The 27,369-nt window shown below is 36.6% G+C and overlaps 1 protein-coding gene across 7 annotated transcripts in view; it reads left to right on the plus strand.

Annotated features, from left to right (window-relative positions):
- Positions 1–27,369, plus strand: part of Epha7 (Eph receptor A7) — a 154,438-nt gene that overhangs the window by 31,046 nt on the left and 96,023 nt on the right. For all 7 annotated transcript variants that reach the window (XM_006537607.4, XM_006537606.4, XM_017319954.2 and 4 more), the window contains exon 4: positions 26,446–26,601. In XM_006537607.4, the coding sequence (XP_006537670.1) occupies positions 26,446–26,601 (156 nt within the window). The remainder of the gene's footprint in view (positions 1–26,445; positions 26,602–27,369) is intronic.

Below are 27,369 nucleotides of genomic sequence, written 5' to 3' on the forward strand. Positions count from 1 at the left end.
ATGTAATTCCCAAGATATTTCTCAGTATCTATCTGAATATCCTTCTTAATGTTGCCTGTTTACTTTTGCCTGCTGTCTACTGACCCTGAGAATCCCCACTGGTTGGTTTCCCCCTTCTTCTGTCACATGTTGGAGTTTTCTCTTGTAAGATGTCATTTCTCCTGAGACTTTTCTCTCCTCACTGTGCTCTTCTCTGGTCCCCTTCTACAAGCCCACAGTTGTGCCAGTCAGATAGAGTTGCCGTTGGCTCATTAGCAATAGGTTGCTAGAGAACAACGCTATTTCTCTAGAGCCTTGGCACTTGACATTCTTCCGGTCTTGCTTGTTGGAAATGGAACAATTAAACACCTCAGTGATGTTATTTAGCTAAGGCAGGAAAATGAGGTTACACTTTCTTATCCCAAATGCAGGGCCTATGTGAAATTTTGATGATATAAATTCAGATAATAATTTTTAAAAGCCTGTTGACTCTAAAAAGGACGTTTCAATTAAATGTACAAGAATGTGGTGATTATGAATCTCGATGGGATAGTGTAGTTTTTTAGATCATGTTATTAAGTAACATTTTTTTCACAAGAATATGATCAAAATATTAAAGCAATTCAAGAAGCAATTTACAAAGTTCTGTGGTATTTTATGGCAAAGAGGAAAATATGCAAAGTGTGTTGATGTGGCTGGTGGGTAGATAATGGGCCATATGGATTACCATATATTCTTTTAGCTTCCTGTGTGGACAATGCATAAAACATATGTCATGTATATCCCTATCTAGCCAGCCTCCCACTTATAACTTTAAGTCGAAAATAAGATCATGAAAACCAAGTGTGATTCAAACAACCACAGTCTTTTTTTGTTTTTCAGTCCTGTTAGCATATAAATTAAATGGACCTTTTTGCTAGTATTGAACAAAAGTGGGATACTATTGACACTGAATAACTACTGGTTAACACATGCAATGGTCTTTATTTCCAGAAATATTTTAGTAGAAATTTAGTAACTATACTATTGGTATAGAGGGAATGAGCTCTGCAAGGTTAAATGTAAGAAACATTTAATTATTCATGATACATTTTTAGCTGCTGCATGACATAGAGAAAAGTGTATTATTTAAACACATTCCTACATAAGATACTTTGTTATATGTATATCATATAAATATATTTAACTTTTCTGTAATAGGGATCTTTCAGCTATTGTTGTCAGTAACACACCATTACAATTTTGATATCAGTTACAGTGTTTTATGCAGTTGATATAATTTATAGAGTAAACCACAAATGAGTTATAGATGTTTTAACAGATTTTATGTGATCATTCCTCAAAGGCGCTTTCCTTAAAGAAGAAATCTGGATATGATTTTATATGAATTTGAAGTAGAAAAATTAGTAAATCATGATGTTGGTTCTACATTGGAGTAAGTGTAGTATTAAAATCCCCACTGCGTACTTGATATTGCCACAGTTTGTGTTATATATATATATTCAATTCTTTGACAGAAATAAGCTTGCCTGTCAGATATTGCACATCACAATCTCTGTCTTTTTTTTTTTGTTGTTGTTGTTCCAAAAATACAAAGTTTAACTTTTACTCTAAGAAATTAACTCTGGTCTTCAAATTTGACTATTAAATATTTTAGGTAAAGCATCAACTTTGAATTATACAGTAGAATCTAATATGTTGTAGATTTTAAAGAACAACTGTGGCCTCTGGCCCTGTTTAGGTCTGTGGTTTTTGGCCAATCAGCTTTATCTATCTAGATATTCATGACATCAGTATTATTTCAGGATTGGAGTCCTAGCAGTTTCTGCAGCATAAGAGTCCTGGTTAGTGGAGATGATGGAGAAGTCTGGCCACAGCTCGTGCTTTGCCATCACTGAAGCTGTTGCCCAACATGAAACTTCCTTCAGGAAAACTTGGGTTCCTGTTGATAATCTTTACAAAATTATCCCCTCCTTCATTTCATGAAAAACAAGCCAAACCAGAAAATCTATGGTGGGTGTATTCTGTACACCTTGCTAGAATTTTTATCTTCATGAGAAGATACATGGATCAATAACAAAACATGCCATGTGTTAGAAAATTATAAACTGATTCTGAATTTTAATTTTTTTTTGAAGGTAAATTTCAACCAAAGAAAAATAAAGGCTTTCAGAACATATTATGCTTCAGTAGACAAGTGTGAGAGCCTGTAAGGACATTTTTAGCCATAGTGCATGTTAAGAATGAAATGGATGGTAGAACAGATAGATGCACTTGTGTGAGAAAAAATTATACTGCTAATACGAAGAAAAATGATCTTTTTATTCAGCCATCATCTGAAAGGCTTCCTCTTGCAGCAGATGGAAACTAATACAGAGACCCACAGCCAGAGAGAGGAGGCGGGCACGGCTGATCTTGGAACACACAGCTCTAAATGAGTTGTCTCCATCAAATCACTTCCCTCAGAACTCAGTGAGCAGGATAGAAGAGGAAGCAGAAGAATGTAAGGTCCTCTGATTCAACCCAGCAAGGCTAGTAGGAGCTCGCAGACACTGAAGTAGCAATTACAGGGCCTATACAGGACTCTACCAGGTCCTCTGTGTGTATATTATAGCTTTCATGTAGTAGTTTTTGGGGGGCACTCCTGAGTGTATGAATGAGTGGTTCTCTGATGCTAGTGCTTTCTCTTGAGGCTTTTTTCTGTTTCTCTTGGCTTGCCTCATCCAATAGCGATATGCATCTTTTGTTTACCTTACATATTACTTTTTTGGTAAAAACTAAGATCAAAAAAAAGCTATATTAAACTCTGGTTAGTTTGCCTTGGAAGACTCACAGAGAATTAATCAGAATGGCATTTAGTCTGAGCTGCGGACTTTAAGGAGAGTGGAAGACATGATTAGCAGTTCCGTCGAGATCTAGTACAACCAAACTGTGAGACAAAGGCACTGAACAAGACTGGCTGAAAATAGAATGGAAGGGATACATTTGACACAGGTTTTGGAGACAGAACTAATGCTTAGCAAAATGATGGGATAGTGAGGGTTTCACAGGATCCTGGGATTTGGAGTTTTTCACTGTTTTTTAAGCTTGTTCTTTTTAAGCTTGCTACTTTAGCCAAACTGCCCCAGCCAATAATGTTTCTAATTCAGACTGGGTTTTCCTAGTACAATTAGTACAATGCTTAGATTTTATCTTTTTTTTTTTTTTTTTTTTTTTTTTTGGAAAGTTCATGTGTTCACTTTTCCAAGGCTCTTTCTTTGACTGTCAATGTTGTCACCGATATATTGCTACCTAGAAATCTATGAATATTTCATTTTAATATATTAATCCACGTTGTAGGTTACAGTTCTCTGATTAGGAGGTGAAACCTAAGCCCCTGAAATTAAACTCCTACTGTAGTATGTCCTGGTCCTGACCTCGGATTACCTAATTTAGATCTTTGTCTTAAATTGAGTCTTTAGAATAAACTCCAATCTGAGAGATGCTCAGTATTATTGTTAATATGACGTCAAATAACACCAATATATCAGTAACACTCCTGACCAAAATAAGTAAATGCTACTTTATGTATCAAGCTGTTTGTAAGCTAATATTTGAAATCCACAAAGAAGGGAAGCAGTGAAGAGTGAAACGACCCTATCAATTGATGGCCCATTCAAACCAAGAAATCTTCATGGTGGCTTTCTAGTTTAGGATTCAGATTTCTCATTCTATAAAGAAAGATACATTCAAACATCCATTTCCTACATGATCTCAGTGTTGATGCTTAGATGTCATTGCTTCTGACTTAGAATATAGATGGTAACCATGTACAGTATTGGTGATACTGCTTTGATGTGACTTGAGTGTGCTGTGACTTTTCAGAGGTGTGTTTGAAAATAGTGTAAGTAGACAAAAAAATGAATGGGAAAACATGATTATAATTAAATCCCAGCATGGTTTCCCATATGCATGTGGTTTTAGGAGAGCCTCATCGCATCACCTATGGCGTGCTGAAGGCAAGAGGATGTTTACAGGAAGCCAGGCTTGAGTGATAAGGTGGTGAGCTGGGAGCAGAGAGTTCTTATTGGTCCTGAAGAGAAAGTTCAGCCAGTGAAGTTTAATTATTTGCATAATCCATGAAATAAAGACTTCGTTCTTTTTTTTTTTTTGCGGGGTGTAAAATAGGAGACAAAGGTTTGAAAAAGTCCACTTTTAAGTCATCTTTCTAGCTTGCCAGGCATCTCACTGATAGACTATAAAGAGTTAAACAAATGCTGGGAAATGAAAATTGTAATTTCTTATGTTAGCTTAAATATGTTGTTTTTGTTGGATGGGCAGGCTACCAGTTTATCTTGGCAAAACAGTAAACAGAAGTACATGGCTTTGAGGATAACAGGTAAAAAACAACCAAAATCCCCAAGCCATAACCAACCAAACCAGCCAAACACACAAACAACCAAAGAGCACTTTTTAAAAAAGATTCTCTTCTCTCTCATGTATTAAGTCAATGGGACCTCATAAATCTAAATCTGATAGGGGACTAATATTCAATATATATAAAGAGCTCAATTTTCAATAACCAAACAAAGTTTCTGAGCACCTACATTGAAACCTACATTTGCTAATTTAATCTGTAACTAACTTGCTGGTTTTTGTTAACTCTGTAGCTCATTATGCCTAAGTGCATGTGTTAACAGTAAAAATACTGACAGTGGTTTTGTTCTATAGAAATAATTTTCAGTACATATTTTAAAATGATAAGTGTTTTCTGAAGGCATTATTTTTGGAGAGAGTAGTAACACAAAATATCACAGAAAGTGATGACAGAAACTAGCACAGAAATAGCGATATAAAGTATCAGAGGAAGTAGTGAATCAAAGTGTCACAGAAAGCATTGATACAAATTACATTCCTTGCTTGTGGTCATGCCAGTTGCCTACCTTTTCTTCTCAAATTTGGGTTAGGCTATTCCTAGAATACCTAATAATTTACAGTAAATATTTTCACATTTTTCTTTCTTCCAAGCTGAGGATTTATAACATTGCAGTTTTCTATGCTTGCAGCTGTCCTGCCAAGGGCAGGTATTCATGGAACAAAGATCGTGGATGAATGTCAATCTAGCCATTGTGATCCTTTGAAATGAATACATACCTGCACTAAAATCTTAGAATGCCCTGCCACATATTGTTTCCAAACAGAACATCATTGTGCTTCCAGAGACTTTCAAAAAAAAAAAAAAAAAAAGGTTTAGGGTGCATTGCCTGACAACAGCTAAAATAAATGCAAGGGACTTGGGGACAGCAGTCACTTTTTTCAGAACCTTTAATAGTTTCAAGGAAAAAAATTAAGGAACACCTGCCATGTTGAATTTCATAAGTCTGAGTGATGCAGAACTGTTTGCCAGTGCATTCATGAGTAAGTGAGGAAAAAAAAAAAAAAAAGAGGGGCTTTATATAGTAACGCGGACCTTCAAATGGAATTGAAAGACAAGGCGCTTCTTTACTGGGTGAAAGTTATCTGCTATATAGAAGGTCCCACTGAATGAAACATTTGTCCTCAAATTCCTTTTAATCTGCTCTGGGGTTCTGACTGTTACCTTCCTTGGAATAATGTGCCAATTTTGTAGGGATGAAGAGAATTGTATCTGTGTTTTGTTCCCTTAGCTTCTTGGGGCGCACTTCCTTGAATTTCACAGTGCCTGCAAATTCTTAGCAGCTCTCATTTCAGACTATCACTTTCTTGGAGTAAAGTGTAAGAATTGATATTCACGTCTACTTGGTGCAGAATATTCAAGAAATGCAATCCCAGTGAGAATGCCACTTACTAATAGGTATTTCTTTCCCCGGGCATCTTAAAGAATCCAGTTATAGCGTTTGTTTCCACCCTTTAGTGCCTTTCATTCCTTACCAAAATAGTCTGGAGAGTGTTTGCTATCCTGCAAGATGGCTTATAGCAGCTTGCTGCATTGGTATTGTTGGTAGCTGTTACTCACCACTCAATTTTCTTAGTTTACATAAAAGGATGTTCTTTTTCTATCAAAATATTGACTTTGTCTTCCAATAGTTTAGAAGTGATGCACAGGTATTGTGGGGATTTAATTGGATTTGATTTGTTTTATCTTCATTCTTAACTTCCCTAAGTCAATGTTAAGGAGCAATTAAGCAAAACTGATATTTGTAAATATTGTTGGAACACGAAAAGAAAAATTTAATAACTTTGGCAAGGAATTCGGACTCTCAGCACTAAATGACAGCTTTAGGCAGTATAAGGATATGTTCAAACTAACAAAACTACACAGTTCTAAGCTGAGTTTCAGGGGAAGTGTGCTGTCAGTGAGCTGATTCTAATTCCAAGGCCAGGACTACATGACCTGGCTGCTAATAGTTAACAGAACCTCTCAAATTCAGAATGTGGGTACATAAAATAAAGTTAGGTTACTGAGAGACTTACTAAAGTAACGTAAAGAGCTTTTATGAAGCCCTGTCCTCTGGCTGTTATCTCACTGTAAGCACGAGGTGACACATGAGTGAACCTATTAATAGCCCATTCCTTTACCCTTGAAAGGTCTTATAAAATATATAATTACCTCCCATATACACTCTTTGATTTCTCTCCAAACATTTGTCTTTTCAGGATAATTATAGTTAAAATATTGCTTAAAATAATTACTTAAAAATATATCCTTGTGAATTTTAGGTTTTTTTAAATAAAAGTATTTTGTCTACCTATTTTATCCAAAATCCTATTTACATGCATGTAATGGGTAATTGTGCCCAGTAACAGAAGTTAATCTCAACATCCCAGTTACGTCCTTAAACTGGGGCCAAATGTTCATACTTCTCAATGGGAAAAATGAATAATTATAACATTTTAGTGAGATTTGGAGCTGAGAATATACAGATTGTAAAGCTACTTGGCAGATGGAACTGAATTTAAAGAAAAGCAATATGATTTAGAGGAAACCACAACTTATTTGTTTTCTGTGTCTTTTAGCCCTCTGGAACTGACTCACATTCAGCTTGCATATTATATATTTATAGTCAGAATATAGTACCAGGTAGTTTTAATCTGATGATACTTCACAATATCACCTTCCTCTGTTGACCATATTATTTCTATATTTCTATGGCACGGGTGATCTAATGTAGGGTCTTTCCCTGGCTTGGCAAGCATTCTCCTTCTCAACCTCATCCATCCCTATCTTTTCTTGTGTTATTTAGAGTGATTAAATATTTGAGTATGGTTTTATACTAGGTATGTATATTTATACCATATCTGCATTGCTCTATGGAATGACTTGTCAGAAACCAAATGTGTCTGCGCAACTTTTAGAAAATGACACCTCAGTCAGTAGAAACTGGGTTGTATAATAAGCATAAAGAAACAGAACTCTGGGCCCAGTCCAGAAGCAGGATCCAGAATCCAGTATTCTAGATCCTGAAGCACTAGATTTTACCAGAATAATAAATAGGTCTAGAAATAGGTGCCTAATTTCTAAACCAAATTTTATCCCAAAATTGCACAGTTCCTTCATCTCTCTGAATCCTCGCTCTCACTGAGCACCTCCTATGTTGCTGGATGCAGTGAGATCCAGTTTACAGTTGTAAGTCAAGCTGCACTCTAAGTCACCGTAGTTTAAATTTGAATGCGCAGTTATGTGATGAGCACTTGAAAAGCTTACCTGCTGAAGACTGAGATGTAGAGTCAGAACTATGGTGCTTTCTTGTAGGACTCTGAGCGTCCTCAGCTCTTAGATACAGCTACTGTATCTTGTGTTCTTTGCCATCATCTGCCTGCATGAATTTTTGCAATGTTTTTCTCCTGTCCTCATTTCCCTTTTTCTGCTAACAGTGTTTTAACAGGCATAGACCGCTTTGTACTTCTATTAGAATAAAACTCGATCCCCAACTCCTCTTGATCCCTTTTTATCCTGGTTTCTTGATTTGGCTGTTCTTTCTGTCACCGTCTCAGCTAGGGCACCATGGCCTTTGGTGGGCTGGCCTTCACACTCTGTGGTTGGTGTGTTTCTTGAGTATCACTTACTTATTTTATGACTTCACTTACACCAAAGCAAAGCCAACCGTGGAGTGCCTGCCATGATCTCGCCTCACTCACAGTGCATAATGCCTTATTAGAGCTGTGTGTTGGATTGTTGAGTATCGGCAGATGGAGGACTCTTAACAGTGTGACTGTGTCTGTCCTCCCACCGTGTCCCTTGTTTTTGGTCTAAAGACTACAGGAGAAGTTTTATAATATTTTTGAATAATTAGCAAATTATTAAAATAAACAGGATTATAGGGAAATAATTGCATTGCTGTTGCACTGATTATATATGAAATTTGAAGGGATAATGGGAAGAAATTATTTATCTAGATATTGGAGTTGGAGTAGAGAATGCATTGTCTGCTATTGAAGAAATGATAAATTCAAAGCACCGCCCCTCCTTTTTCCTTATGGAATTTGAAATAGAAGATAGAGTTATAAAGTCAGGAAGGTGGCAATCACAGTGCTTGCTTAGCAAATATAAGAACCTGAATTCAACCACAAGAACCCACATAGAGAAAAGCCAGATGTGTTAGCCTGTACTTGTGACTCCAGTGCTTGGGAGGCAAAGACAGCTGGATCCAGGACCTCGGGGCTCAGAGAGCCTAAATATATTGTCTGTTGACTAGCTTCAAGCCAGACCTCCCTCCATCACAAAATGGTAGAAAGCACTGAAGAATGAAGCTGGGTGGTGGCTCAGTCTCTGAGCACTCCCAGGATCCAGGTTAGTTCACACTGTTGGTCTTCCTATGGGGTTGCCATCTCCTTCAGCTGCTTCAGTCCTTTACCTACTCTTCCTTAGGGGTCCTCAAACTCGGTCCAATGGTTAGATATATCTGCACCTATCTGAGTCAGCTGCTGGATATCTGGGATGGGGTGGGGTATAGCACCCTTTCAGAGGGAGAGGGGGCACCTAGCAGGGACAACATTTCAGATGTAAATAAATAAAATACTTCATTTTAGAAAATGAATTTTTAAAAAAGTGACACTGGAGAATATTCTCTGTCATCTACCTTCATTTCCAACAGGATTTATTTTTAGCAGATAATCTAGTTACATAGAAGATAAACTTTAAAAAAAAAGAAGATAAACTTACCTTTTCTAAGAATATTCTGTTGTTTTTATTGGTTTACTATTTTTGAAAATTCAGTCATATCCCTTATTTGCTTTGTTAGTTAGCACTGGACTCCATGTACATGCAGATAGCTTAGTGGTTGAAGTAAAACTGATGCCCGGTGACAGTTAAGATGGATTTCTAAACAGTGGAAAACTGGGATACCATATACAAATAGATAATTCATTGCTGTAGAAAGATTTTTCCCCTAGTATGAGGAACAATACCCCCTTTATTGCCCCTTGCCAAAACTAAGTGCAGTTACAGAAGTTTCAAGGCAGTGTTAGATTTACCCCCGCATAGAAACTATTTCAGCGGAAGTATTCTCTGCTCTCTTTCTTCATGATAATTAGAATGTAAAGCATAATTACTCTCAAGTATTGTCAGGAATGTAGAATTATTAAGGATCATGGATAGCTTGTCGTAGGTAAAATGCAAACACATCTTAGAAATTGAGGAGGTGAAGAAAACTTAAGAAAGGAAAGGTAATGAGTTTGTAGATTAATTTAGAGCAGGGATCTCAACTTTCCTACTCCTATGGCCTTTAATGCAGTTCCTCATGGTGTGGTGACCCCAGCCATAAAATTACTTCATTGCTGCTTCATTACTGTAATTTTGCTGCTGTTATGAATCATAATGTAAAGGGGTCATGACCCACACGTTGAGAACCACTTACTTCAAGTGTGTAAGGAAGAGGTGGAGAAGAAATATGCCTGAATATTTGATTCAGGCGGAGTCAGGATAGAAGTGTTATGGAGACCCTGAGTCTCCTAAAATGTAGATCTCCTGTTGTGAATGTACCTTTAGACCCATGCTCTGATTTAATTTCTCTAATCTATAAGTGTAGGTGTCCCTTTATATTTCCTTTTTTTAATAAAACAATATAGCTTTCTAGAAAATACAATGTAAATAGGGGAGTCATCTTATAATTTATGTCCTTAAGAATTATGTTAATAAGGTGTCTTTTCAAATGATGTATTATAGCTGTTTGGTTGTAAGATATGGGGACTGAAAGGACACTCTGTTACCTGGTTCCTGGTGGTGACTGCGTACTCAGTCTCTTGAATGTGGCCTCTCCTTCAATGTCTTGCTTTAATTTTACTATTTATAACAAGGTAATGCCCCCTCCTATTTTTGTCTATGCTCCATCAAATCTATATAAATCATTTCTATTAAAACATCTGTGAGCATACTGGCAAAGACAGACAACAATGGCTAAAACCCTAAAATATTTATCTATTTCTTTGCCTTTTGTATCTTTGAGAGAAAATAATGCAAACTTTTAATTTCTCTAGTGTTTTGAGAAAGAAATCATATTCTTCAAAATGTTTGGAAAATAGAATGATCCATTTCATTCATCATTCATTTAAAAAAAAACTCAATTTTTATTCTTCTCTCATACATTAAACTATGGGACCACAGTTTCCACTCCTTCCTCTCTTGCCAGTCCCCCCCACCTCACCTCCCTCTCACCCAATTGAACTTCTTGTTTCTACTAAAAATCAAAGCAAAAACAATCAAATGGAGAGAGAGAGAGAGAGAGAGAGAGAGAGAGAGAGAGAGAGAGAGAGAGAGAGAGAGAGAGAGAAGTATATTGGATATCAACTGAACCACAATAAGAACTGGACACAGCCCATATCACAACTAGACCTGGCAACATAGTAGGAGAAAAAGGGTCGCAAGAACACTCAAACGAATCAGAGACACCCTAACTCCCAGTGTTAGGAGTCCCACAAGAACAGCAAGCTGCACCACCATAACACATGCCGAGGAGCTAGGTCAGACATGTACAGGGTCTGGTTTTTGGCAATTCAGTGACCCTCGATGAGCCCCGCTTAGTTGATTTTTGGGGCCATGTTTTCCTGGTGTCCTTCACCCCACTTCCTCTTACAGTCCTTCCTCCCTTCTTCTGAGGGGCCTCCTGTCTCTGCTCCGAGTTTCTGTATGTGTTCTCATCTGTTGCTATTACCCGTCATTTTAAAAAAATGATTTATTTATTTTATGTATGTGAGTACACTGTCACTCTCTCAAGACACACCGGAAGAAGGTATCAGATGGTTATGAGCCACCATGTGGTTGCTGGGAATTAAACTGAGGACCTCTGTAAGAGCAGTCAGTGATATTATCCATCATTCTTAAGAGCAGCAATGAAGCCGAGCTGTTTAAAATACAAGTTGTGTTCTCGTTAAAAAAACCCAAAACAACAACAAAAAAACCATTGATTGTTTTCTTTTTACCTCCTGCCTACATACTAGAGTATCTTAAGAGTTTTAAATCTCTAAAATTGTTCACACTTTCTTATGTTAGGTTTCTTAGCAATGTGTGGCAAGTTACATAAATTTAAGCATGTGCTTAGCATATTTTATCCACTGTGAAATAATTGATAGAATTTTTCCACTGTCAACATAACAGTCTATTAGGCCAATTAATTTTGGTCAGGACAAAGAAAACCTCATGAAAACAGACGGGAAAGTGGGTGAAATTTCATAAACTTCTTAAAATTAATTTTCTGTAATTGAAATGATCCAATCAAAATATATTGAAACTATTAAGGAGGCTTAAGTTGTACACTTAGTTATGTATATGATTTATATAACACAATAATTAAACAGGTGTTTGTAAGGATAGGAATATATGTATATGTTATACATTGTTATATAACATTCAGTTTTATTTCATACATTAAAAAATACCTTTGGAGAATGTGATGAACCCTAAGCCAGGAACATCATTAAAATGTATTATTTCACAAAATGCAATGTGACAGTTCTATGTGTTAAGCCACCTGCAAACCAGTAATATTGAATTCCAGAGCATAGGAATGCAAGGTGGTCGTGAGACTGAGAACCTGTTCCAACATGTTTCTAAAATAATGTTGAGTAGCAGAAGTGTGATTAAATGTGGCTTAGTAAGGTAAGGCTTCTTATTCTTTCAGTAATGGTTGAAGAAGTCAAATGTTCTGTTCCATACCTGGCAGTTTCTATCTCATCTGACCCATTTGTATTTTCAGGTTCTTTTCCCCTCCCTCTCTCTCCCTGTCACAGCTCTGTCTCTGTCTGTCTCTTTGTATCTGTGTCTGTCTTTCTCTGTGTGTCTCTCTTTCTTTGTGGAATGAAGAATGTTCAGCTAACCATACGTATAACACTTAGGTTATTAGAGCTTAAAAAACAGGGCTATGCAGTTAGGTGCATGGATACTTTCATGAGTGAACAGAAAACTTTAAAAGTCGGGAAAACCTTCATGAGAGTTGAGTAACTTAGTAACTTAGATGAACATCATATAAGGCCACTGTTTCATGCAGATAACAGAAACAATCCATCTTATTTGTATGACACTATTTTCTCTGAACTCTAGCTTTGTGAAATATTTTATAACACTGGATGCTGTTTATATAAAAAGAAGAATTTAAGTCTGGAAATCAAAGAACTTAGCAACCTTTATTGACATCATGTCTAGACATAGTCCTTTAACGTCTACAGTTTGAAAGAATTCACCTGCTACCCTATTTCTTAAGAACTTTATGTAAAATCTACTAATTTAAACTACAAAATAATCATGCCAAACATTGCAGAGGGAATGTCTGTCTGCTCATAAGTGTAGAATGTTTCCCCTTCTTTTTAAAGCTGGTTTCCCCTCTGTCTTTGCCATTGGTGTTGTGTTCACTATAGTGAAATCAAAGCAAGAGTGGAAAATGCCTACTGTTAAATCCTCATTTCTCCTGTGATGTCCACTCAATCACAAAGTACTTATTTCAGAAAGAAAATAATGCTGAGTTCTTTTTTTTTTTCTGAAATTACATAGTACTTAATTATTTACCCCTTGGCCTGCACATATTCTGTTTATTTAGATATATTTATTAATTTCTGGTTTTGATATTTGGATGAGCATTGACTCTAAAGGATAATTCAGCTTGTATTTAATAAAGTCCATGCTAAATTTTTATTAGACCCAGGCCACCATGTCACAGCCTCTGCCTGTGACAGTTTTGTACTTTAATGTTCTCACTGACTTTTTATCTTCACCTCTGCATAGGAGTGCACTGTCTTCTAGCTATCTTCTCTCTTCTGGTTAGTACTGATGGACATTTCCATATTTGTAGTCAGCTCTTAGATTGCTTTCATATTAAAATATTAAGATAATTTAATACACTCTCAGCTCTCTATCCGTAATACTGTTTTATAGCACCATTAGCACAGAGATAAAACAAGTCGTTCCATCTATTTTTCCTTTTAATTATAAGAATGATTGATACATTTTTCATTCGGATGCATGCAGTCTACATTATTGTCCTTTCCCTTGAGAAAGCCTGTCAGTTACTCAGGTTTTCTACATCTATGTATTAGTGTTGAATGCATTGCTTTGCAGAGCTAGCTATTGCCTTTAGTGGGGTCAAAAGTATTTCATGGATTTGTGCTATCCTGGTTCAAGTGTAAGCCTGCAAATAAGACCTAGCATGTGGACATGTAAATAGCTTTAGCCCACCCATGTTTTGTTATATGTATATTATAGGCCAAAGATCAAATTAATCCTTTTACTCCAGAGATATAATGGTAAAAATGTGAGTATATAAGAGAGCAAATTGATGTATATGTGTGCTTGTGCCTGTAATAAATTGTAACAAAAGATGTAATGTCCCATTGTATTTAAATTAGCCTTTGTTCACTCTACAATAATTGTTTTAAAGAGTTCCAGAAAGAAATAAATCAAAAGGGTTTCTATAACAAAGGGCTTTAGTGATATTTTGTAGTTTCTAATAGAAACCTTAATTATACGAATTTATTTTAATAGTGGCCTGTCTTGTTCCAAGTTTTATACAAGAATAAAATTTCTATATACTTACTGTGTGACAATGCTAATCTAAAACTACTTTCCCCCCTGATGTTTAGATGGATTATATTTGTGGGAAAATAGTCTTTTTTAAAAACCCAGAGCCCAGGCAAATTGTTACTCTTTTACTACTTGGCTTTTAAATAGAGCCCTGAGCCAGTAACATTTTTTTTCTCATTTATGATTTACAACTGAATTGTTCCCCTTTCTTGATTCCCCTCCTCCATGTTTAAGGAAGATGTTCCAATTACATTCATAAAGTATTTTCCTTGTCATTCGCTCATTTATTTATGCTGTTCTGTTAAATGTGCTTATGGAGTCATGTTAGCTAGCAATCGTGCAAAGCGCATGCTCAGCGGCTGCTGTGCTGGCGTTGGCCTGGACAGTGTATCAGGGAGTTTCGTTACAAGAAGAATCAGTGGCTGACACACTGCCTGAGGTAGCTGAAGTCTCCCTGGCCACCAGTCAGAACGTCACCTGCCAGTCCCATTGATCGGACTTTTAGAAACATGTGGTTAAAGAAGTCAGTAAAATAGTCTTTGAAAGTGCTGGGCATTTAGAGTGGGGGTGAGAGCACAGATTGGTTACTGAGTATAGGCTATCCAGTGTGTGCTCCAAAGATGCATGGATACATATGGCAGAATCCCACCATCAGGATTCACAGTGAAGTAGGTGACACACATATGAAGAACTAGTTATGGCACAGTGAATTCATTGAAGTCTCAGGAACCCAGAAAGAACAAGACATGTTGCTTTTAAGTGATAGGTAGTTCTCACATCTTTGGTTGTTACTACTTTAAAAATGGAATGAACCAGCAGGGAGCGCTTCTTTACATATCCAATGTATGCACTTTCTAACGTATGCACTTTTTAAAAGCAAGTTGGAATGATATCCTTCATATACCTGTATTTTTGTGTTTGCAAATTGCTGTGGATACACAGTATACAGAACTGAAAAATAATGGGTCAGATATTTGCTAGGTATGAAGATAAAACCAGCGATTGATTACCTAGTTTGCTCTTTCAGTGTCACAACTGTGGTATGAAGACAGAGGACACTGACTGTCTCTCATTTCATTGATCTCACAAGATGTGTGAATTTGTGGCCATCTCCTTCCTTCCTTCCCTCCTTCCTTCTGTCCTTCCTTCCTTCCTTCCTTTCTTCCCTCCTTATCTTTCATTCTTTTTTAATTTGTAGCTACCTCCCTTTTTTTGAACAAAGAAGTATTGAACCACAAAATATCATTTTTTGTAAAGATTTATTCTGCTTTTATTTTCAGGAATTAAGGATGAGTGAACCTCTTCACCATCCTGATGCATCTTCTTAAAATGTCCTGCTTCAGGGTAAATGGATTTCTTTATGATCTCCAGAAAATTTTCCCCTGACATAACAGAAATGATTATTTATCTCTTCACATGTTCAAATGGCCTTCAACTGCTTTAGGGTTCTTTGCTTCACAAGGCTTAACATTGGTTCACATTTTATAACCAACTAAATAAGGCAAACATAGATTCCAAACAATAGCTGCTTTCAAATATGTTTTGTTGTATTCATTGTTTAAATTATTCTAGCAAACCGATTATGAAAATTCCATGTTGGACTGCTTTCTATCCAAGGGTGTACACTGAGAAATTAAGAAGAAGTCGCTCTCCTTTTGGCTCTGTATTCTACCAGTACTTTCTATCAATATGTAAATCTAAATATATCATGAAAGGACAAACTGTTAACTTTGACTATTTTTCTACCGAGTTAAAGTATTTGTTTTCTGAAAATTAAGCCAATTACAGATGTGTTTGTGTGTTTTCTTGTTGAGTTGCAATACATATAAACTTGAAGTAATCAGCCCCTATAGATTATTGTGCTATTCCCAGATCCCCCAAAAGCATCCTTGAGAACAAAACCAATAGCTGTCAGAAATGGCGCTCTGTTTTAAATATAAGTGGTCAATAGTAGTCTTTACAGGTGCTTTTTGCATGACTATCTGCATGGCGTAATTTTCTCACTTCACACTGATGGTAGACTATGACTCTGGCATCAAAGATGACTTTGTTGTCTGTTCACAACTGACGTCAGAGACAATTAGGCTGTTGTAAAAATATATGTATTAAGGTACAAAATATATAATTTATAGAATCCATCATCTCCTATAGTTAATAGAAATTCAGTGCACATAAGCTTATTATTTAATTGCCCATACCACATAAAGCAGGTCGTCTATATGGTGACACGTTATTATTTTTAGAGGTTATCATATCTGCTCTTTAGAGACAGCCTTCCTCCCCATTGTCTAGCACAGTGGTGGAAACACCATTAGAACACAGTAATTATTCAGTCAGTGAATAAATTACTTGGCTGTATTTGGTTAACCATTTGGATTTCTTGCTGTACAAAGTGCATACCTGTTCGCAGACATACATCACATTCATCAAATATAGAAATTTAGATGGGATCAAACACTTGTGCAGAAACTGACATTAGAAAGTAATAATTGTTACATATTTGTTGTGTGTTTATTCCATGATGCCATGTCAAATTCTGTGCCTTGTCTTTTATTTTACCATCTCTCCTAATCCACTGCAATCTTGTTTAAGCTTAATATTCATACTGTAGGCTAGAAAATTGGACTCTAAGAACATAAGCAAGTTTGTAAAGCTCATATAGATAGTAAATGCAACAGACACCATACTCATATTGTGGGCATGGGGCATGGTGAATACTCAGCCTGGAGCCTAACATGTGCCTGTCATGTGCTCAACCCTGGGTCAAACCCCTAGCCCAAACCATCCTGCCTTTTAGCTGTGAAAACAGCAGCTAATGTAAAATTTAAAATGTAATGTAATGTAATTGTAGGCCTTTAGACTCTTTTCAAAGTTTTATTATTTATTTATTCAGTCTCTCTCTCTCTCTCTCTCTCTCTCTCTCTCTCTCTCTCTCTCTCTCTCTCTCTCTCTCTCTCTCTGTGTGTGTGTGTGTGTGTGTGTGTGTTTTGTGGCACATGTGTAGACATCAGAGGTCAATTTGTAAGATTCAATTCCCTCCTGTCATGCGGGCTCTCAGGGCTCCAACTCTTCAAGCTCAGCAGCAAGTGCCTTCACCTGCTGAGATCTTTTGCCAGTCCTAAAACACAAATATAATCCTTTGAGAAGTATTTCTATAAGATTTATTATGTAATGTGCACCGCTCTTTAAAAGGAGGAATTCTCACTCAGAAAAGTTAGATATTTTTGTATATAGTCTATGCTGCCTGACCTTTCTCAGTATTTTTTAATAAGAGGAATGGATAATATCACAGAATTTGTAAGCTATATGACAGACATTGTAATGAATGTAAGAAAAAATATTTGAAAGTAACCTTGGCAGCATCATGAATGCAGTGCAGTAAAATTGTGCCCATGACTAAAATCCTCCCTGCTGTATGGAACTGTTCCAGCTTATTGTTCACCCACACTTAGAAAAAAGTCATTTAGTGAATAACAGTAAAGTTGTGTCTTAAATAGAACACACTGCATAGTTACTACAGATCAATACATTTGAGTGTGCAAAACTAGCTGCCCTAATTTAATGGTTTATCCTTAAGAAATCTATAATAATAATAATACAGTTTACTATAGACTCTGAGTAGAGGTAACATTCCTTGGTTTTGAATTATATTTTTTAGTGCAGTTATAAGTCTTGATAGTAAATAATTTTAAATACATATATGCATGTATGTGCATTCTTATGTGTGTGTGCGTGTGCACACACACACACACAGAGAGAGAGAGAGAGAGAGAGAGAGAAAGAGAGAGAATGAACGAATGAATTGAAAAATTGAAGTCCTAGGCTGTGACATATGGATAGTACTCAAAGGGGTAGGACATGTTACTTTCATTATTTCTTCTTAATGGAGCTGATTAGTTGTTGTTGTTCTTTTCTGTGATTTTTAATGAGATATTTCTGCATTTTTATGTACAACAGTTCCAAGATCATTCAGATCTTGGAAAAGAGTTTTAAATAGTGGCTCTGGAGAGCTAGATGTGATAGACTACAAGTCGTGATAGGCAGCCAGGGACTGTAAGGGAAATTGATGTGTACATGCAAGACAGCCCTTCTCTTCCACATTCTCACTGAGAGACTGAGCAAATGCCCTGCATTTGCATACCACTTTCTGTGATGCGCAGGGAGGATGTAATAGAAATATTCACGGCTTTAAAGAAACCATTTCAATTAATCAGTGATTGGGTCACTTGGCAGCTAGGCAAACTAGTTCTGTGCTCTCTTTAAGCCTTTCCAAAGAGATAGGTGACATCATGAAAATGAATTAAGTAGAACAACAAAACCCACAAATATTTTATACTTAGTGTTTTAGGGTTAATAACAGAGCAACAGAGGAAATTGAAACCCAGTGTTAAACGAGTTCCCCTCAAGTGCATTCTTTCATGGTCAAGTAAGATTTGAACACAGGTGTTTAAAATCGAATTCTCTTTCTCTGCATCACATTACCTCTCTGTCATGGTCTAGCATTTAGAAGGGAAAATAAAGAAGACAAAAAAAGGAACTAGAACATTTCAACCATACGTTTTAATTCTGTTTTTCTACCATTCTGATAGTGATGCTCTAATCACAATGATATTCTGGTAAAAAAGAATGCTTAAACGTTGCATCTTAGCAAACTTATCACATCCAAATCGATAATTTAGTTAAAAAATACTTCATACACAGATCTACTTCATTTTACACCATCTATTTTAAAAATAAAGCTTCGAAGGCTTTATTGTTTTCATTTCCACCTTATAACATACATACATTAAACCCTCAATTAAATAGCCAAAATAAATACCAGACATTCATGCACTTACTAAGTTCCCTGCAATGAATAATGCTTTTCAGTCTTAAAACTCTGAAATTGTTTCCAGACACTTAAGTACCTGCTCTCCTCGAACAGAATATTCTTCATGGTCTCTTTTGTACATTTTTGCAAGTTAGTTATAGGGTAATGTGGATGGTGCTTCACAGACCATAATGTACTCATTACATCATGTTGGTCTTATCCTCCCTGCCCGCTGTTCATTCTCAATGTGAAAAACCATAGCCTATCAATGACAGGAGGTCTGGATTGCAGGCTGACTTTTGTAATTATTCCCACTGCGGGCCTGTCAATAGGATTAAAATACAGATTCTGGATCTGTCTCTTCCAGATGAGGTCAGCACATGGAGCAGAGGGAGTACTATTTCTGCAAGCTGTGCTTCCCCTCCGCCTTATGGAAGCAGAGATATTAACATGACACAAATATTTGAAAGCTCCTATGGAAACAAACTCCCTGTCCTGAATTAAGCAAAAAAATATCCATCTGCAATAAATAAAATGATGGCATTCATTAGAGAGCCGGCCATGTATGTACATAGATTCTGAAATAATATTAAAGGCCAGAAAGTTTCAATTACAGAACAATCCTTTAGTTCATAATTAATAAACTCTTTGCAGCTGTGTTACTGTGGCCGGAAACATCTGCAAACCTTCATATTTAACACACACACACACACACACACACACACACACACACACACACACACAATTCCTTTAGAAAAACTTCAATTGTGTTTAAAATCCCAGGTCTAGAAATGGAGTAGGACCTGAGCAAGAGGAATCTAGTTTTATTCCCTTAGCACACAGGGAGTTGGAGTGTGGATGGTTCAGGGGAAGCAAAGGACCTTTGCCTCACAAAGTAACGGGGAAACAAGGAGACTGTGCACGATGCGGTCACTGACTCCCTCATATACAGCTCTAATCTGATGGATCCAAGGTCTCTCCTGTAGTCAGACACTGTGGTTCATGACTGAGCCTAGCATTAGTAGACACAGACGACTGGAAGTTTGATTTTGATGCTGCTCCAACCTCAGCTGCTTAGTGTGTTTGTGATGAGTTCAACCTATATAAGACACCATAGCAAAACGGAAGGGCAAAACTTAAACTAAAATTATACTATACAATCATAACTATAAGTTTGAACTGTTAATCATTTCTTTTACATCCTAAGTTTCTGTGCAGATAAGAGTTAAGCTCTGCAACTGTAAACTGCACACAGAATAAACATGGGGAAAGACGATGATCATGTAAGTTATTAGTGATTTGCTAGTAATTTCTTACATATAAATGTTACAAAATGTTCACATACAGAGTGTATTTGTTGAAAAAGAATTTATATGCCCAGTTAATTCATTGTATTTTCCCTAACGTTTGCCTGCTCGAACATTCAGATATGAAGTTGTATTATTATTAGACTTAATTATTAAAGCTATAATGCAATACAGTTCCTATGCCATATAGAGCAACTGTTGAAGGTCATAATTTAAGTGTCCCATAGTCATAGCCACTGCACATTACTGTCAGGCCATTGGCATCACCACCACCATGAAACACTTCCCACTAACAGCACTCACCTCTGCTTGTTTCTGCTCCCCATGACCATAAATCTACATCTATCAGTAGATACTTACCTGCTTTGGATATTTAACATATATAAGAGGCAGTAACTTTGTTCCTTCGTGTGTCAGGTTATTTGTACTGCCCTGTGTGTGTCAGTATTTAGGGGTGTTGGGGTTTTTGTTTGTTTGTTTTTGGTAAATACATATATTCCATTACATTTCATGGCTACAACATTTACCCATGTGAGGAACTGTCACATCCTCATGGTCATGGTAGAGCCACTTACTCTATTTCCCATTTCTCTGTTTTGTTGCTAATTTTTCTTCTGGTGATTTTGCCATGTTTAGTTTTGCTTTTATATTTATTCTGCGGTAATGCTATACTCGATTATGTCCATTCCAGGCCCCCTTCAACTCCTCTGGATGCCCCTCCTATGTAATTTTCCCACTCTCATGCCTTTTTCTAGCTCTCTTTTTAAATAGCCTTTGCAACTGCAGCCATCTTCTTCAATGTAGATGGGTCTCATATGCCTGTGACATGCTCTTCTGTAGTGACTAATGCTTTTCTACATCCTTGTAGGTGCCTATGATCTTCTATATATCTTCGGTACAGAAATATTTATTTTCTGTGATTTCCTTATGTGTGTTTTCATTTCATAATAGTTATTTGTTTCCGGTTTTGATTGGCTTATAGGGGTGTTTTTATTTTGTAATATTTCTTTAAGTCTTATGGTTTGGGTAGCTTGTTACTCTAAATCATGATCTTTTAAATTGAGGTAAGATTACTTTTTGTTGTGCATCTTACATGACCATCTATAATTTTAAGAACTACATAGGATCTTCAGAAGCTGGTAATGAAAACGTGATTTACTTTAAAACACAGAAATATCCAATATGAGCAAAGATTGTGACATGCATGAAATTGCCGTACATTAAATCTACTATGATTTTCAATTTTCTTTGTGATATATGCATTTGTATGCAGATGTGTGTGTAGACAGCTAAAGTCAATAGCTAGCATCATTCTGGATTGCTCTCCACTTTTTTTTTTCTTTTGAGAGAGAGTCTCTTACTGAACACAGGGCTTGCCAGTTTGGCAGGCCAGCAAGCTTCCTATGATCCTACTGTCTCCACCTGCCAGGCCTGGGGTCACAAGGGAATGCCACTGTGCCTGGCTTTTAAGCCTAATTGTGTGGTCAGCAAGCCCCTGAACCCACCATTTCATAAAGTGAATACAAATTAATAATTTTTAAAACAAAAATATCCAGGGCCCAATCATGATTTAATAACTGTTACTTAGTCAAGGAAATTGTGTCTTTTCAAAACTCTCCTAATATACAGTCAATATGAATCTCCAAACAAGATATGGATTTCTAGTCAAATGTCAAGGGTAATGTCAAGTGTGCCTGACATCGGTGGAAGTGCCCACTCCCAAGCAGGAAGTCTTCCCCGAACATCCTTAAGTTCAGTGGATCATATAAAGAGGACCTTTATATATTTGATTGTTAATTTATTTATTTCAATGTATTTTAAATGAAATAGAATTACATTTCTCCCTACTCCTCCGTCTCCTCTCTCCCAGGTCCCCTCCCTCAGATCCTTCCATTTCCCCTTAAGTTGATAACTTTCTTTTCTTTGATTTTTATTCAAACACACACACACACACACACACACACACACACACACACACACAGAGACAGAGAGACAGAGACAGAGAGCTATATATAAATATAATCTGTTGGGGATATGTTCAAGGCTGATAACTCAGCTTGGAAAACTAATATAGATGCTTATCCCTGGGAAAGGCTGATTTTCTTTCTCCTACCAGTCTGTTATCTTCTGGTAGTTCTTTGTCTCTAGGTGAAATACCACGATGTTCCCACCTCCTACACACACACACTTTAACATGACCATTGATATTGCCATTATTCCAGTCTTGATTATGCACTAAATAATCAGATATCCATAGGTTATAAAGTAAAAGAACCAAACCCAGTCTTGATATTTGAACACTGGTGTAGAAGGGAGAGGAGCCATTTTAGCTTTATTGCCTAGCCTGGAGCAGAGTGAACGATGCTTAGTGTTTTTGTGTGGACTTAAGGAATGTTCATTTAGAGCATGCATTCTTTCAAACAGAGCTCTGATTGTTCTGCTGACTGCATTAGACAGAAATCAACTCGGAAGCCAGGGCCCTCATTGCTCTAACACCTGGAATCCAGGGAAGGCAACTGTGGTAATGTGATTAGTAGGAATGCAAAAGGAGAACCAAATACAGGCTTATAGAGTCAACTGTCTTAACTATATTTGTACTTAGAAGTTGGGTCCATTAATAATACTTTTCTTATGTAATTATTTTATAAGTGCTAAACCAGACTGCCTTTTTGTGCTTTTTAAAAGGAATTTGAGTTGCAAATATTATTTGAATAAGTTTACAATATAGAAGGACATATTGTCATAAAAATATTTGAATATTAAAATCTAGGGTTTTTTTTTTTCATGGCAGCAAACAACAGATCTTATTGTATGCTGTCATAAAATTTTACAGATACAATAGAGAAAGTTCTGGAAGTCTAGTATATGGAACTTTCCTAGAATCTTTCTTCATCTGGTTTTCTGTTTAAGAAACAGACAAAAAAAAATTCAAAACTCACTTAGTATACAAAAATTGAGTTAGGTTAGTAAATTTATTTTTTCATATAAGGGCTCAAGGACAGAAAGATCAATCAAAAGAATCGAATTCAGGGCTTTGCCATAACACAGAAAACTGTTGTTAAAGTCATAGGTGAGAAATTATTTTTATATAGACAATTAAATATTTGACACAGTTTTTACACATATCCTCACTCTCAGTGAATGCAACACCATGCTCCTTTACACTTAGGATCAATTGCAAAAGAGGGAAGCTTAGCAGGCAGGACATTACACTGGTGTGTTTCTTAGTGCAATTTATTTTTCTATAGGATTAAACACCCTGAAAAGTGGCTTTGAGTTCAAGTTTCATGGAGCTAATTTAGATGTAAAAGAAGAGAAGGAAATTTTAAATGGTTATCTCACAGTTCCTATGCAGTCTTTCTTAGATGATCCATACGACCTGGTACAGAAACTGTCCCTTTGTGCATTTGCATGCCTTTACCTCTGAAGTCTTCTTCTAGTGCGTTTTAGAAAACCACCTGCACTTTCAGACAGAAAAGTTGCCAGACTTCCCGTGCAGCCATTTTGTAGTATTTGGGAGACTGAATTCTGTTTCATGCTCATTCCAGATTAGGCTACTTTATAAGTTTATCTCATCGAGTATTTGACTTTAGCTATTTTACATAGATAGCTTATCTCAGTTTCTAATTTTAAGAACATCTGTTACTTCCTTCCCAAGGATTTTACCACCCACTTGCTCACTGTTATCGCCAGATACAAAGGTTCTTCTTTTACACGCTCTTGCTTTTATTTTAATATGCTGCCTCTAAAGAATTGGTACTTACTTTTAATAACTCTAAATTGATAGTTTCCTTTGAGGTTAGATAAACTAACTTGTTACAACTTATAATTTTCAATGTTACCTGCACTAAACCAAATATTACTTCAAAGGAAAGAATTACGAACATTTTTCTAGTATTACCCTTATTTAATTATAGCCATGAATGCATTCCATAATTGTGTGGTGCCAGAATTCATAGTGAAATTGAGATGGTCTATTTAATATCTTTCATTAAAATGTATTAGAGTATTATTACATAGACTTCTAAACCAAAATAATCGTAGTAACTTAGTAGCAGTACATAAAAGAGATAATATATCTATTGAAAATTACAAGATTACTGAAAGTAACTAAAATTCTTGAGAGCTAGCACGGAACTGAGACTCCTGTCATGACCAGCATACGGTTTTCTGTGTGCAGACCTGTTTTCTAAATCCAGCTTTAACGCAGGCAAGTGGAATTATTTGACAAATTCAGGTTACTTTTGCTTCAAATCTGTTTCCCCATCTGTTAAAGGGGAAATACAATTTAATGCAATTTGAAAGATGAGCAGTAAGACTTTTAAATTTCTCAACCTTACATATTATAGATACATTCCCAACATCATGAGTGTTCATTGGGAACTTGACTTTCTAACATGGAGGCTGGCAGAGATTCCACTAGTGAGCCTTAGCTTGCTCCCTGAAATCCTTACCTGCTAAATATCAAGTCATAGTGATATTGTGCTCCCCTTCATGTGTTCGATCTCGACCACAGTCTGTTAAAAATAAATGATATCAGTGACATGGAGAGACTATCTGACATTTCTAAGCCTCACTGTTTCAAGAAGCAGTACCTTCTCTGTGTTCTCCCACTGTATCTTTTATCCTTGTGTACCGATGGAGCACGAAGCAAGATACAGTGGATCTTGATAAAGTAACAGTTTTGTGTGAGGGGGTCTGAGAAGTTTATACTAGACTCTTTCTTACCAGTGAACATCTTTAATAGGGCAAGATCAAATCTGCACGTGTCGTTAATTTTGCTGTGACGTGGTATTGTGGAGCTGCCCTGCTTTCTCTGTACCTTGTGTGTAATAGTTGCTATTGAGAATACATAAGGCTGCGCTGTGTGTCTTTGTCTAATGTGATTGCTCCCATTTCCCACTTGTGTGTACTGGAAAACACAGTTTAGAGGACCAGGTTCTGAGGGTAGTAGTGAATCTTACATTTACAACAAGATGAAGTGCTCTTGATTATCTGTATGTCTATAAGTTAAATGTATGCTGTTTAACATGCTTATCTTGTAAACAGCATTAATTGCTCAAATCCTAAATAATAATAAGCCTTTTAACACTTCAAAGCTGTATACAAAAATATTGAGCATGTAAACAAAAGCAAAGTATGACTCAAACTTTTAGGAAATATGACACCCTTTGAAGTATCAAGTACTATCCAGGGAATTGAATCAGATTTTTTTTCTTCTGAGTAGCACACAAGGAGATCAATCTAAACCTTCAAGTAGAGATTAAAACTTTAGAGCTTAATATGCTATCATGTGCCTTTATCCCCAGCACTTGGAAGAAAGAGGCAGGCTGCTGTCTACAAATTTAAGGCCTCCCTGCTCTAAATAAAATACATAGGACTACAGAGAGAGAGAGAGAGAGAGAGAGAGAGAGAGAGAGATCTCATTTTAAAATAACACACAAAAAATTAAAAATTTAAAATAGGTGTAAAATATTCACTAATGTTTCTTTAGATATATCTGTTTTCTCAATAAAACTCAAAGTACTTATGTATTATTTTAATAAATATAAAGAATGATATTTCACATATTTAGAGTATCCTTAAGAAATAGTCACGATGTTGAAATAATAAAAAAAATTTTCAACTTGCAAAATTTGAACTGAAGATAATCATGAGCATATAAAATATCTAAGAAGACTAATTGCCGCATGGGTACCTCACACAGTGGGGTCTGAGTGAGTGGCAGTAGCCAGCTGGGGAAGGAGCTGCAGCATCTATGGCTCTCTGCTCACTGCCTAGAGCAATTGCTGGCTTCCTGAGCACTACACCTCCCTGAGCCCAGGAGAACATGAACGCCATCCACTCCAGGGCATATATGACTTTCTCTGTAATGGACTTGATATTTAAGTGTTTCTTTAACAAAAATGGTTTGAAAATGGAGAGGAGCCTACTGTATAACTGTCATGTGATCAACTTGAGGCTTGGAGTCCCCGGAAATTTGGAGCAAAGCATTTCAGCCATATCCAGGTGGAAGTTTGTGTATCATTATTAGTGATTATGCAGTTCGAATGTTGATTTGAAGGTTCTCTGTTTTTACTTGAGACCATCAATGGACTCTTCAGTGTTCTAATATTTAGCATTGCACTGAGACCCGCTGCAAGTGCACATTTTCTCTATTGTGCAGTTGTACTTTTTTTTTTTTTTTTTTTTTTTTTTTTGGTTTTAAAATGTATCATGGTTTTCCCCTGTGACAACATGTTAAAGCATATATTAGGTCATGGGAAGTTTATTGTTCACAAAAGAGATACACTCTCTTTTTTTTTTTTTCCTGAATATCCCCTGACGTCACAGTCAGTACTGGCCCACTTCACCTTACTCTGTCCTACCTCTCTCCTCTCCAGCCTGTGGCCGCAGGTTCTACAAATCTTCCTCTCAGGATCTCCAGTGTTCTCGTTGTCCAACCCACAGCTTCTCTGACCGAGAAGGATCATCCAGGTGTGAATGTGAAGATGGGTACTACAGAGCTCCTTCTGATCCACCATACGTTGCATGCACGAGTAAGTTCAAGCCACAGAAAGAATGGCTTAGATCTCCTTTTCATTCATTTGCAGCCCTCAAAGGAGCATCACTTAGGCAGACCTCAAGTTTGAAACTTTGAGGGGAGGCCCTTGGTCCTGTGAAGGCTTGATGCTTGAAGGGGAATGCTAGGGCAGGGGTGGGGTGTGGGGGGAACACCCTTGTGGATGCAGGAGGTGGGGGTGGGTAGAATGGGGCATTTTGGAGGTGGAACAGAGAAGGGGGATAACATTTGAAATGTAAATAAACTAACCAATAAAAAATTTAAAAAAACATTTTAATAAATAGATTTAGTTAAATAGAAATGTTAGTATAACTTTACCTCTCACCATTTAAGAGGCGTTTACTAACACTTTACATATAGTATTTCTTAGAAAATATTACACATTACTGGTCATACAGTGGATCAAATGTGACTAAATAGTGTTTTCTGAATTAAAGTCTCGGTGATAAACAAGAACCAGTCTTCCATTTTGGTGCTTAAAAAATTAATGAATATTTGAGAAGCCCAAATAGCAGACCCACTCATTGCTATCAGTATCTCTTGAGCATAATGTGAATGAAGTCAGTGTGTTTACCTTAATATGGCTCAAAAGAAAACTATCACATAACTTTTTTTTCCCCTTGGGTGTGCTAACTTTCTTAATTTCTTAGAAGAAACATTGTGAACGGCTGTGGCAAAAATAGAAAGACAGTTGTTGTCCTGTTCTTGTTCAACATAAACCAAAAAGAAATGAAGCCTCTTATGG

Source organism: Mus musculus, chromosome 4 (genome assembly GCF_000001635.26).
Source record: "Mus musculus strain C57BL/6J chromosome 4, GRCm38.p6 C57BL/6J".
Lineage (NCBI taxonomy): Eukaryota > Metazoa > Chordata > Mammalia > Rodentia > Muridae > Mus > Mus musculus.